Source organism: Rhinolophus sinicus, chromosome 7 (genome assembly GCF_057876585.1).
Source record: "Rhinolophus sinicus isolate RSI-liver-muscle chromosome 7, RSI-T2T, whole genome shotgun sequence".
Taxonomy (NCBI): Eukaryota; Metazoa; Chordata; class Mammalia; order Chiroptera; family Rhinolophidae; genus Rhinolophus; species Rhinolophus sinicus.
In genome coordinates, this window is record NC_142507.1 from 45,691,391 (window position 1) to 45,705,481 (window position 14,091).

The following is a 14,091-nucleotide window of genomic DNA, read 5'->3' on the forward strand; positions in this document are numbered from 1 at the left end:
TCTTCCACCTTAAACTGGAAAGGAAAAAAAAAAAAAGGAAAAACATACGTGAGAAAAATAGGTTTTAGATATTGAACAAGACGCAGTACAGAATAGCAGAATTAAGTGAGGGGAGTCCCACGATTGCCCCAGACTACTGCTTTGAGGCAGTTTTCAGGCTGTGGTGTAGGAAGCGGGACCCCAAACCAAGCCAAGCAGTCTTACTGACTTGAGGAGAAAAGAGTTAAAAATTTGGGGAGGTCAGGACAGCTAGAATCTATAGGGCAGAGGACCAGAGAGAAGACAGCTGCACAGAGAACAGAGAGCTCCAAGAATGTGCAAGAGGCTTGTCTTTCAAATCTTCAGGTGAGTAATTATCAGCATAAGGAATTAACAGGAACAGGGAAAGAACCACCAAAAAGCAGCTGGCAGAGAAATTCCTGAAGTGGGAATAGTTCATGGATCCACCATCGAATTGGAAAAACCTCACAATGAACAGGCCATCGGGGAGAATACTCAGGACACGGCTTCAGTAGTGGAGGAATGCAGCCCGAGACAGCTTAAAAGCAAGCCTTAAAATGATCAAAGTATTCCCAAGTAACTGCATTCCAAAACAAAGATCCATACACAACCCCAACCACCCAACAAGGTAAAATTCACATCCAATAAAAAATTACCAGGCCGGCAAAGGAGGAAAATATGACCCAAAATGAAGGGAAAAAAATAAAAACAAAGCCCAAAATGACAAAGATTGTAAGCATCATGGCAGAGTGAGAAGACGCCTTTGTTTCTCCCCTTAAATTTACAAGTCTGACAACTGTAACGCAACAAAGGATCCCCTGCTCAACACACAAAAATGTCTGAGAGATCCGCACATTAGAACATCTGAAGGTGGGTGGATTGGAACAAGCAGGGGAGGCAGGACAGGGGTGGGTACCACAGATGCAGTACAGCGCCCACTGTGGCTCCAGCAACCATAGCAGTGATGGAGAAATCAGTTGCAGCCCTCCATCTATGGCCTGGATTGTTTGATGGGCTAGAAGCAGTGGTCCCCCAGGAAATGGTATCTCCCTTCTTCCTTCTCCACTGCAGCAGACCCCTTTGAGGTGGCCGGGAAGCTTGAAAGAGTACAGCAACACCCACAGCCACTGCTGGCAAGGCGGCAGAGTTGCGTGCTCATGAACTTGCCTACCTAGCCCCACCCAACTCACAAGTCAGGTCAAGAAAACAGATGCCTTAAACAGTACAGTGGGACCAGCATCCATTGCTAGCAGGGGGGCAGAGCTGTGAAACCGTGAACTTGTCCTCTCCTGCCCCCCCCCCATGCTGGCAGAGCCTGGTAGAAGCAGTGGAGGTGCCTCCAAAAACACAGACGGGCCAGCAAAGATTAGTAAAAAGGTAGTAGCACTGGGAGCTCACAAAACATTCTCCACCACCTGCCACATAACCCTACCACAGTGGTAGGGACCCATAACCAAGGCAAGCCAGTCATAGAGGGGACACGCACCATCCCAGGGGGTACACAGCACTTTCCTTAACTGAAGTGACACCACTCCACTACGATCCCAGAGGCACAAACAGTGCAGGTGAGAAAAAAGACTTCCCCTATAACACCATCTACTGGAAAACAAACAAAAAATACCTTCTCTATCAACCTGCTGAATTGTTGAAAGCAAAACAATATCTAAACAAGAAAAGAGCTCAATACCTTAACTAGACAGGCAAGGAAATGATCCATCAAATATCATGAACAGCTAAGGTACCAATGGGAGTCCAGAAAGAAAATAAGTCTCCAGAAACCAAACTCAACGTCATGGAAGACTGTGACGTAAATGACAGAATTGAAGACTGCAGTTATGAAGCAGCTCAGTGAGATACAAGATGACTCAGAGAGGCAGTTCAATGAGCTCAGGAAGAAAACGGAACAAAAGAAGTACTGTACCAAAAAGATCGAAACAAAACACACACAAAAAGAACCAAGTTTTAGAGATGAACAATTCAGAGATGAGGAATGTATTAGGAAGCAATGGAAACAGAACTGACCAAACAGATGACAGATTTAGCGAGCTCAAGATAGAAATCCAGGAATGGCCCAGAAGGAAGACGAGAGAGAACTAAGAGTTTTAAAAAGTGAGAGAACTGTATGAGAAATATGACTCCATCAGAAAGAGAAACATAAGGATAATGGGTATACCAGAAGGAGAAGAGAGGGAGAAGGGAACCGAGAGCCTACTCAAAGAAACAATTGATGAGAACTCCCCAAGTCCGTGGAAAGAACTGGACTTTAGGGGCAGCTAATAACAGAACATCTAATTATATGAATGCAAAAAGACCTTCTCCGAGACACATTATATAAAACTGTCAAAAGTTAATGACAAAAACTTCTCAAGACAGGGGGAAAAAAGACTGTAACCTATAAAGGAAACCCCATTAGATAATCATCCGATTCTCCAGTAAAAACATTATAAGCCAGAACTATGTATAGTGCCAGGTGGGTAGTAGCCCAGTCAGGGGATCACTTAAATTATATAAATGTCTAACCACTATGCTGTACACCTGAAACTAATATAATATTGAATGTCAACTGTAATTGAAAATTTTTAAAAGGGGGGAAAAGTGAAGGGGAACAAGAGGTTCAAATTTCCAGGTACAAAACAAATAAGTCATGGGAATGGAATGTACAGCATAGGGAATATAGTCAATAATACTGCAATAGCATGATAAGATGTCAAACAACTGCTGGACTTATCACGGTGGTATACAAATATTGAATAACTATGATATACACCTGAAACTAATATAATACTGTATGTTAGCTATATTTTAATAAAAATCTTAAAAAAACAAAAAAACAAAAACAAACAAACAAACAAACAAACAAAAAACCATTACAAGCCAGGAAAGAGTGGAAGGAAATATTCAAAATATTGAAAGAAAGGAACCATCAGCCAAGGATAATATGTCCAGCAAAGCTGACATTTAGATACGAAGGCGAAATAAAGGTTTTCCCAGACAAACAAAGGCTGAGAGAATTTACCACAAGACCTGCATTACAAGAAACATTGAAAGGAGCCCTTATACAAGAACCAAAAATACAAAAGTAGACAAAACTTTGAGTCAAGATGACTAACAGAAACAGAAAACTGCAAATATACTTCCGAATAGGAAATTAAACATAACAAAGATTTAAAGACGATAAAGGGGGCATTAAAAATACTATAACTACTGTAATTTGGTAATGTATGCATGATATCAAAAGAGGTAATTTGTGACAACAAAATAATAAAAGGGGAGGAAAAGAAGGACTGTGTACAGGTGAATAAAGATAAGCAATCTGAGGAAAAAGGCCTATTGGATCAGCAAACTACAGCCGATGGGCCAAATCTGTTTGTGCCCATTTTTTAAAAATAAATTTTTATTGGCACACACACACACACACACACACACACACACAAAATGACACTGATAATATCTATGTCCTTCTTTACTATCTCTATAACAAATATATTTATTATGTTAAACAAGGTAGGGAAAAGAAATAGCATGTCAAGGAGCGACATGAAAGATATTAAAAAAATGAACTTCTATAAATGAAAATACACTGGGTAGGATTAACAGCAAAAGTGCAGAAGAATAGTTAGTGAACTTGAAGGCACAGAATAGAAACTATTCAAAATTAAAGACAGCAAAAGAAGAATGGGGAAAAGTACAGAACTTGAGTAAGCTATGGGAAAACTTCAAGCAGCCTAATATATCAGAGGTGCCAAAAAAATGTATACAAATTTTAAGAGATGTTATCTATGTTTTACTTTTCAAAGTTGAATTGAATTACGGTAGCAATGTCTGTAGTATGACGTTGGCTCAAAGATGGCGTTAATCGAATGCTAGCATCACCATGCAACAGGCAGGACAAAGAAAATGGCGGAAGCATGGTTGTTCAAGGAGCACAAGTCCATTTTGAAGTGGTACTTGAAATCTGAGAATGTTGTGGAAGTACAACAGTGGAGGCCTGAGTATGCAACAGAACCTCCAACACGCCTAACAACTGCACGCATCTGTGACAAGTTTGAGATGCATGGTACTGGGTGTGAGGTGCACAAGGAAAGATCCAGGAGGCCTCACACAGCTACAAGTCCTGCTTCTTCTGCTGTGGTGTTGGAACCATTTACATGCTTGCCACAGAAGTCTACTGAACAGAAGTGTCTGGACGCTGATGGGAACCACTTTGAGCACCTCTTGTAATTGCAGAAGTCAAACGTGACTTGTATTCATCTTTTGTTATTGGTCTATAGTGAGTATTACAATTATAATACAGTTTTTTCCTTTCTTAAAATGTGTATACTTTTTTGGCACCCTCTGTATATGTAAATTGGAGTTCTAGAAGGAGGTGGGTGAGAGTAGGGTATAAAAAACTTATTTTAAGAAATCGCCAAAATTGTTGCAAATCTTATGAAAACTATGAACCCACAGATCCAATAAGTGCAACAAACCCCAAACACAAAACACACAAAAAAATGAAGAAAACACCACCAGTGCACATTATAAATTGTACAAATACAATGGCAAAAACCTTATAAGCAGCCAATTAAAAAAAAAAAAAAAAAAGACATATATAAGAATGACAGCAGACTTCCTGTCAGATACAATGCAATCCAGGAGGCAGTAGAGCAACATTATCTTTAAAACTAGAATTTTATACCCAGCAAAAATGTTTCAAATGTGAAGATTCAAAAATCTTTCTCAACAGGATGGGTCTGGTCTGTACACCTTCCTAAAAAGATTTTGGATTTTTGTCTTCAAAGTAATAGTAAGCCATTAATAGATTCTAAATTATTTGACTTGCTTTTCAGAAAAAACACATTAGCTTTGTGAGAACAGACTGGGCTTGAGGGACAGGGGTGCCATGCGTATGTAAGAGCAGGAAGAGCAGAAACTTAACAACACCCAAAGGATGTTGACTAAGACTAAGGTGGTGGAAGTGGGGATACAGAAGAGTGGACTGATTAGAAAAATATCTAGAAGATTAATTAATTATTCAAAGACTTGGTGACTGGATGTGAGGTTTGAGGAATGAGGAGTCAAGAATGATTCCCAAGTTGCTGACATGAGCAACTATATTTACATGCAATTTTACCCACCTGACAAATAATTTAAACCAATTGTACACCATTAAAATCGTAGTTCAACCCACAAGAGTAAACTATTGTAAATACTGCATTTACATGAAAATTCACAGTGTAAAAATTGCAAATTAAAAATAGAATACCATTTTTTGTAGGAGGAAAAAAGGCATCAGTCTTTGAAATCTGCACTGAGCTCAATCTTGGATTTGAGACAATCGCTATTGTTCCTTATGGAAAACAGCATAATTCCTTGGAGCCATTTCTTGAGACAGTGAAGTGCCTTTACAGAACAGTTCCTTCTGAAGGTAAATCACCATAATAGTGTTTTACCTTGAAAAAATTGTAACTCACACAGCATTAAGGATGGCTGCATATTTTTGGTAATCCACTTCTGGTACAGCAACCTTGCTGCCTAGTTTTCAGTTAGGAATCTATCAGTGAAAGATTTTTAAAGTGTTAAACAGCAATAACAAATGTTTATTGTAGATTTACTAAGTGCTAAGTATCATTTAATCTTAACAACCTCATTAAGTAGTTACTATCCCCATTTCACAGAAAATTGAGATACAGAGAGGTGAAATAACTTGCCCCAAATTATGAAGCTAGTGAGTGGCAGAACCAAGGATATGAATGCAGCCTCAATCCTGAGCTCTTGAGAAATTCATCTTTAAATCTCAAAAATCTTCCTGCATATTAAGACATGTGACCAATACACAGATTTTGCACAAGTATAGGCATACTTCGGAAATATTGCAGGTTCGGTTCCAGACCACCGCAATAAAGCGAGTACCACAATAAAATAAGTTGTAATCTTTTTTGCTGGTGGAGGGTCTTGCCTTCAATTTGTAAACCAAAAAAAAGCAACATCTGTGAAGCACAATAAAGCTAAGTGCAATAAAATGAGGTATGCCTGTGTGTATTTTACATATAATAACTAAGTTTATAACTTACATAAAATTCACAAAATCTTACCATTAAAATGTCCAGGATTTCCATTTGCCTCAATAGGTTCTTCAAAACAGGTAACAGTAAGAATTATGTGTAGACTACACTAGAGTTTTCATTACTGTGTGTGTATGCCTGTGTAATAGGGGATGCTGATAAGAAAATCTAAATCATCAAGGGCATAGTGTAGGGGACATAGACCCGAAATTATACTAAAATTTGGATACGTTAAAGTGCGTAACAGGTGAACTATTAATGCTTCACTTAGTACTGATAGGAAACCCAGCTCAGATGCTTTATATGGACACCATGTTGTGCAATGGGCATGGATGGGTTTGCATGCACTTAAATTTCTCACACTGAATTACATTGCGTATTTTATGCATGACCCTTTCACCAACATCTACATGGTTACTAGGTTAACCTCAAAATTATAAACGAATTAAAATTTTCTCCATTGTTTAACAGAAACTCACAGTTTAAAAGGTTACTTTTTTTCCTTCAATAACAACAAAAAAAGCCTACAAACTGAAATTCTCCAATAAAGTTATTTTATTTGGGTTCCACCTAAAATAGTTTAAATTTGACCCCTCCATGTGCTAGAGAAATGGAATCTCCAATTCTATAGACTGTAATACAAAAGTACCGAATTTGCATATTTCCAACAAAGCATATTTGCTTCATGCTTGGGCATCTACCATAGTTACCCAAAAGACTATTTCCAGTAAATATATATAACTGTAACAGCACTGAAATGTCCAGAATAAATTTCCTAACTTAGAAAGTTGTCCTTGTGTTACCAAAACACACAGTCTTTAGTCTCCTGACTATTCACATTGTTTGAGAATCATGAAAATATAGGTTTTCAGCACACACGTCCAGCTGGAAAAGGACTGGTTCCTCTGAAAACACCATTCGATAGATTAGGCTGAGTCGAGGGCACCTCCGTATATGAAGAAGCAGGTGGGTATCTCATGGTTTCTCCAGGGATATCTTTTCTTAATGGGTAAGTTGATGCCAGCAAGGGGAGCAAGTCCAGGCCATGGCTCAGCTTATGGTTTAATTTTCCACAGCTAAGAAAAGAAAATCACCAAAATAAGTTAGTTTTAAGACAAACGGGTGGGGTTTATAGGTACACTTACATGACTATGAACCAAGAACCCTTTACAAATAAGAAAAAGTATTAACTCTGGCAACAGCAACCAGAGAATACCACAGAGGAAAAAACACTAAAAATCTCCAGGATCAAAAAGAACGTACTGCAGTTGATGGGTTTTGGTTTTCATTCATTCTGCCTCTGTACATTTCCCTAGATCAACGGAAAACCCTTACCCAGTCCATGCTAGTAACTTGACATGAGACTCAAACTTGATTTTTTTGTTCCATTTGAGAGAATAGTCTATTGTACTTGTGTAATATGAGAAAACCTAAGCTGAGAAGCCTATGGACCACCAATCAAAATGTCTATCTCTTCAAGAGTTATTTCCTGCCAGCCTCTCTCTTTCTCTCTCCCCCCACCCCCACACACACAGAATGAAGAACAAAGATCATTATTACATATAGTAAGTTTTAAGACTAAGGCAGATGCTACAGAGTGGTAGTCACACTTACTCGTATATTAAATCCTAGAAGATCACTTATAACACCTGAGACGGCAGAAAGGATAACTACTCGTGTGATATTGTAGATTAAAGGATTCATTGTCAGCCCATAGAGTCGAAATGGTGTGTCCAGTTCCTACAGAAACATGAAAGCACCGAGATGAGATACATGGCTTCTCAACAGCTATCAGTGATTCTGGGCTGTTTTTTAAGTCTTGGGTGAGGGTGACCGCTTAAGGCCGTCTTTCTTTAATGTTCAATAGCTACCTTCAAAAAAAGCCTCTAATGGAGTTCACCTACTTTTCCATTAGCTGAGTTTTTAAAGGTGGATTCAAGCAATATGCTACTTGTGGTTCTTTTTTTTTTAATGTTATTTAAGAAATATGACAGATATCAGCAAGCACCAGAACCTGGGTAACAAGACAGGAAATTTTCTCTTATACAGTCATTAACCCAAAACTATGAAGTTGGCATTTTCAATCTACACAGCTTGTTACTAAGGTCTTCTCAAAGAAGTAAAGCATGATTTAAATGGTAGTAAACGTGTATCGGAGGAAACTACTTACTTTCAACAATTTGGTGGAGAGTTTTAATACATTGTTTACTAGGGTAAGCTGTTCTTTCTTATTTGGCTTTTTTTCCATCTTAAGATATAAGTTAATCTAAGGGAAGGAATAAAGATTAAGGTAAAGGTCATAGAAAAAGATATATATACTGCACTGAATCTGGCACATTTTGAAAATCATGTTTTCAAGTAAAATAAAATTGGAAATTCCAACAGCTATTTCTACAGAGCACATCTGTCATGTACCCTAGCCCCCAACCCCTGAGGAGTCAAGTTTGGCACACGCACACACACAAAAAAAGTTATTTAATGACGGAAAAAATGAGGAAGCAATTTAAATATCAAAACAATGAAAAATCTAATATTAATTATAACATAACAATTAGACTATAAACTCTTTGAGATCAAAAATGATATCTTACTCTTCTTGGTATATCCCAAATAATCTAACATCCATATTAAACATTTTTGGAATGGAAGGAGATAGTTGTCTTTAACTTACTCCGTATTTTATCTCTTATAGGAAAAATTCTCTACTATAATTCTAAAATAAGAAACTAATGACACCAAATGTTTTTATTTAAAACTTATAAACATGAAATTTTTTAAAATTTAAAAAAACTTCATACTACTCTATATTTATGAGAAACATTGCTCAATAATAATAGCTATTCACATAATAAAGAACAAGTATTTTCCAAACACTGAATGCATTCTATGGCTGCTACAGAAGAAATTCAAGAAGCTTATTCTACATACTTAAAAGACAAGAACTCTTAAGATCCAATATTTGATGTAAAATATGAGATTAAAATTATGCTCTGTTCCCACCAATAAAAAAAAACACTTTATAGTATCCAAAGTATTTTCAATCCATTAGATCTTACTTACTTCATACAGTCCTGGGAGCAGGTGGGGAAGATACTATTCACATTTTATAAGAAGGAAACAATTACATATGGAAACAATGGCAGAGTGACTTATAGGGTCACATGGCTAGACAGTGTCAGAATCAGGACTCAACCCTGAATCTTCTGCACAAACCTTATTATGCCATCTCTAACCACTGAACCAAACTGACAGGGGCCAATCAATACCTGTTCAGTAAGTAATATTGAAACATTGCTGTATTTCTTATTGGTTTCAGACCCCAATGAGGCCAGGCGCAGTAAAAAAAGCAGTAAAGCTGTTTCCCAGATCAAAAACTCCCAATTATAAGCATCATTCAGGAAAGTTTTATGTCCTTGGAGAACCTATATGAGGGACCAAAAAAAAAAAAAGTAGTTTTTCATTTGTCTTAAAATTTGTAATTCCTCCTTTATGCTAGCAATTTAAAAACATTTACAAGATACCAATATTTTAAGACTTAAAGCAGAAGAATTTTAACTCATAAAGTACTATCTATCTAATTAGTCATTATGTATTTCTCTACATTTACTGGACTTTCTCCTCTGCATGAAAGACAGCAAGGGTCTGGAAGTAACAAAGGAGGAAAACCTAATACAATAGGTGAAATAAGACAAATGCATTTCCAGCCTCTTTAGCCACCAGTATGCCCACTCACAATTATATGGTGACCATTTTTCCAAGTACTAAATTTGCTTATGACTAGTAGTGCTCCCTAAAACACATGGACATATCTCACTGGTATGACTAGAAAATCCTGAGGCTCAGTTCTTTACTCCACTTTAGGCTCTGAGTAACAACAGCAGCAGTAGCTACCAGTTATTGAATGCCTGCTATATGGCAAGTTTTCTGGTAAAAGTTTTTGGATTTTTCAAAAGTTTTTTCTTGATCTGAAAGTAAAGAAATTTATTCAGGCAAGCCCAATGTACAACGGAATTTACTGAAACACATACAGAGACTCCTCACAGAGACCAATTGCAGGCCTTTCGAAAAATAGGAAGTCACCAAGCAGCTGCCTTCTCCATCTCTCTTCCCCAGGGCCATTTGGGCTCCCATCTCCACTCCTCTTAGCTAATTCCACTGCCTTGCAAGACTCTCGTTTACTGCTCCCCGCTACTTTGTCTTGTTCCAGCCTTAGTTTATCACAGCATCCTGCCGGCCCCCCTGACCCCTACTGACCTTTCTTCTCCAAAGTCCACCACTGATAGCTCGGGTTTTCACTTCTATTAATAATTTTCAAAAGAGGGAATATGTTTAGCTTGGTCTGGGTCAGGTGTTCACCCTTGCCAATTACTTATAACGGGGGGAGGAAAGTAGTAACTGGTAGCAACCGAGGCCCACCTCCTTAGCAGGTGATACAATTTGCTGTAAGCAATAGATAACTTATACACAAACCACAGCCAAACTGCTACAAAACCAAACACAAAGAAAACTCTCTAAACCAGCCAGAGAAAAAGGATGCTACTTTTAAAAGAGCAGCCATAACAATAACAGTTGACTTCTCAAGATAAAATATGGAAATCAGAAGAACAATAGAATCCTACAAGTGCCAAAAGTAACTGGCAACCTAGAAATCTACACTCAGTGACAATATCCTTCAAACATGAAAGTGATGAAAGACATTTTCAAACAAAAACTGAGAGAAGTCATCACCAGCAGATTCTTCAAGCAGGAGGAAAATAATCCAGAGAACAACAGAAATGCAAGAACTAATGAAAAGATACGGAAAGGATAAACATGTAGGTAAATATAAATGAATAACTGATGACAAAAAATAATAATTACATCTTGTGGGTTTGAAATGTATGTAAAATTTAAATGAAGGACACTAATAATACAAAAAGTGAATGGATAAATGAGATAAAGTGCTCTAAGGTCCTAGCATTATCGAGGAAGAGGTAAATCAATAATTTTATTAGACTATAAGCTCAGGATGTTAAGTTGTAATCTCTGAGGTGACTAGTAACAAAAGAACATATAACAAGTTAACAGGATTAAATAGACTATTAAAGAATATTTGATGGCAAGAAAGGAGAGGAGAAAGGAAAATTAACAGGTAGACCAAATAGGAACCAAATCGTGTTTGTAGTTATAGTAATTACATTAAGTTTAAATGGGCCAGATACTCCAAAACACTAAGACTGTTAGGCTGGATAAGAAATAAGAAATGAAAAAAGGACATGCTGATTACAAGAGACACAACTAAAATATGAAGTCAAAATAAATGAAATAGGGTAGACAAAGATATAACATGCAAAAACTAGGGAAAGGACAGATGGTATAAACTGATATCAAATAGGGCAGATGTTACGAAACATAACACTAGAAATAGCGACATTTCCTAAGGTCCATGAAAGAGAAAGACCTAACACTATTCCAGATTAAAGGAGACTAAAGAGACATGACAACTAAATACAATATGTGATCCTCAATTGGATCCTGGATTGAGAAAAGAAGTAACTATAAAGGACATAAAAGTCAATCCACCAAGATGGATAACAATTCTAAATCTGTATGCACTCAGTTCCATAGTTTCAAAACATATACAGCAAAAACTGACAAATATAAGGAGAAAAAGATAAATCCACCATGACAGTAGACTTGAACATACTTCTACCAATGGCTGACAGAATAAGCAGACTAAAAAAGTGAGTAAAGTATATACCCTGTTTCCCCATAAATAAGACCTAGCCGGACAATCAGCTCTAATGCATCTTTTGGAGCAAAATTAATATAAGATGCGGTCTTATTTTACTAAAATATAAGACCAGGTCCTATATAATACAATATAAGATCAGGTCTTATATTAATTTTTGCTCCAAAAGACGCAGTACGGCTGATTGTCTGGCTAGGTCTTATTTTCAGGGAAACACAGTAGGAGATTTCACAACTAATAAACTTGGACTAATTTTTATATAGAGAACATTGTTCCCTAAACAACAGAATATAAATTCTTTCAAAGTGCTGGTGGAAGATTTAATAAAACTAGGTAATAAAGCAACCCTCTACATATTCAAAGGACTGAAAACATTCAGAGTTATGTTCTCTAAACACAGAAGAATTCAGTTTAAACTCAATAAATGAGAAAGTGTATGATAAACCTGTAACTTCTTGTAATGGAGAAAGCACAGAAGTGCCAAAAACACAAAATACATACAGGGCCCTGTCAAAAAGGACACAGGAAGGGACTTCAAGGGTCTCCTACTGTCCAAATCTGGAACAATTTAGGCATCAAAACAAATATAGTAATAGGTCATAGTTCACTGGATAAAAACAAGAATACATGAGTCCATAGTATAATAAATGAATGAGTGAATGAATGAATGGGAAACAAAGGAAAGGTCTACCTTCGAGTGAGAATAAATGTAGAAGGAATGATGGAGTCAGAAAAATCACTACTTTGCCACCATTGTGGTATGACAGCCTTATCATCAGTCAAAGATTAGCAACTAAAACTAAATTAGCATGCCCTTAATAGTTTTCAAAATCATCTTTATTCTCATTTCCAAAGTTAAGAAAATTAACAAGCGTTCAAAATGGCAGAAGAAATTTAGACACATTAAAAATATATATATACTTAAACACAGTGGTCTAAAACAGGTCTGGACCATTTACCTGGGCACAACAAATGAAAGCAATCGAAAGGGTCAGGAGGAAGACTGATGACACAACCACATCCACGGAACGCTGCGGCCCCCGCCTCTGTGGGGGGAGACACACGGGTTTGCACGTTAGGTCAGAGACAGCAGCAGCCTCGGTACTGTGAACATCAACTTTAATAAGCAGTTTCTGACACACGACTTGAACACAGTTTGGACACCTTCAACTTTAATGAAGCACTGAAATCCATGCTGCTCCAAATTAAGGGCGTGACTGATTTACTGACTTATTTCCAGCTGGCATATTTCCCACCAAGTCAGACAAAGATGCAATATTCAATTTATCGCTCTGCCCTAGGAATTTAAATTTTCTTTTCCCTTTCGAAGCTTTTCCTTACTTACCTCTAGCAGCTTTGCAGATGTACCACTTCCAGCAAGTCTGTCAGCCACTAACATAATCTGTCCAGTACCTACAGCTACACTGCCTATTGAGTATCAGCTGCCAGAACTTTCAATGAGCATGTTTTCTGCATATTTTTGCATATTCTTCTATGTTAATAAAATAAAACTCACCTTTAGAAAGGAACGCAATGATAACCATATCTTAATGTTCTCCACCTTTTTAAGTCTGAAATGAGGTATTTCATATTTCCTAGCTTTCCTGGCAGAAGTAATATGGCTGAAGAGTTTTGCAAATAAAAATCTCTAGAGGAGATTAAAAAAAAAAAAAAAAAGACAAAGTGAAATGTACATGTCTCTGTGTGCTTACATGATTGTAAACAATATCCCTGGCATATAAAAATTGTTAAAAGAATGAAATTCTAATCGGTGATCACTAAGGCAGTGAAAAACTTTGTTAACAGCTCACTACCCTGTTGCTTGCAAAGCACATGATATAGTAATATACTTCTTCATAACATGGTGCACTCTTGACATTTTCAACGAATATTCTTTGCAGAACTTGGTGAATTCCCAACTTCACCAACAAATGTTTATACAGAAGTCTGGCTTACTCTCAAATTCCATTTCCATTCAAAATCATGTTTTTTATACATATCAATACACTAAATCCTCAATCCCTAACTCGTACCGAATTTCAATCCTTTAAATTCTCACTAGGCCCTTTTTTACAGAAACATTTTAACCATGAGAATTACTACACATGCTACGGATGAAACCCAGCAAAGGCACAGTGAGGCACAGGTGCTAAGTTAGCTAAGAGCACTCGCTGGCTGAGCCACTGACTCCCACACGTGGGTGCAACAAAATCCCAGATTACAGCAAGTTATCTGTGAACAATCAGTGTCACAAGTGTTAAACCCACAAACACCGAAAGCCTACTGACCCATCTTCATTGCCCACATTAACTTTTG

The 14,091-nt window shown here is 37.3% G+C and overlaps 1 protein-coding gene across 2 annotated transcripts in view; it reads right to left on the minus strand.

Annotated features, from left to right (window-relative positions):
• Nucleotides 1-6,581: 6,581 nt before the first annotated feature.
• Nucleotides 6,582-14,091, minus strand: part of PHTF1 (putative homeodomain transcription factor 1) — a 44,183-nt gene continuing 36,673 nt past the window's right edge. Inside the window, exons 14-19 of one of the 2 annotated variants that reach the window (XM_019730380.3) lie at nucleotides 13,292-13,423; nucleotides 12,735-12,821; nucleotides 9,311-9,466; nucleotides 8,215-8,310; nucleotides 7,659-7,784; nucleotides 6,582-7,120 (exon numbers count right to left, since the gene is read on the minus strand). In XM_019730380.3, coding sequence (XP_019585939.3) covers nucleotides 7,100-7,120; nucleotides 7,659-7,784; nucleotides 8,215-8,310; nucleotides 9,311-9,466; nucleotides 12,735-12,821; nucleotides 13,292-13,423 — 618 coding nt within the window. In that variant the 3' untranslated portion in view covers nucleotides 6,582-7,099. The remainder of the gene's footprint in view (nucleotides 7,121-7,658; nucleotides 7,785-8,214; nucleotides 8,311-9,310; nucleotides 9,467-12,734; nucleotides 12,822-13,291; nucleotides 13,424-14,091) is intronic. The other variant, XM_019730381.3, reaches the window with a different exon arrangement.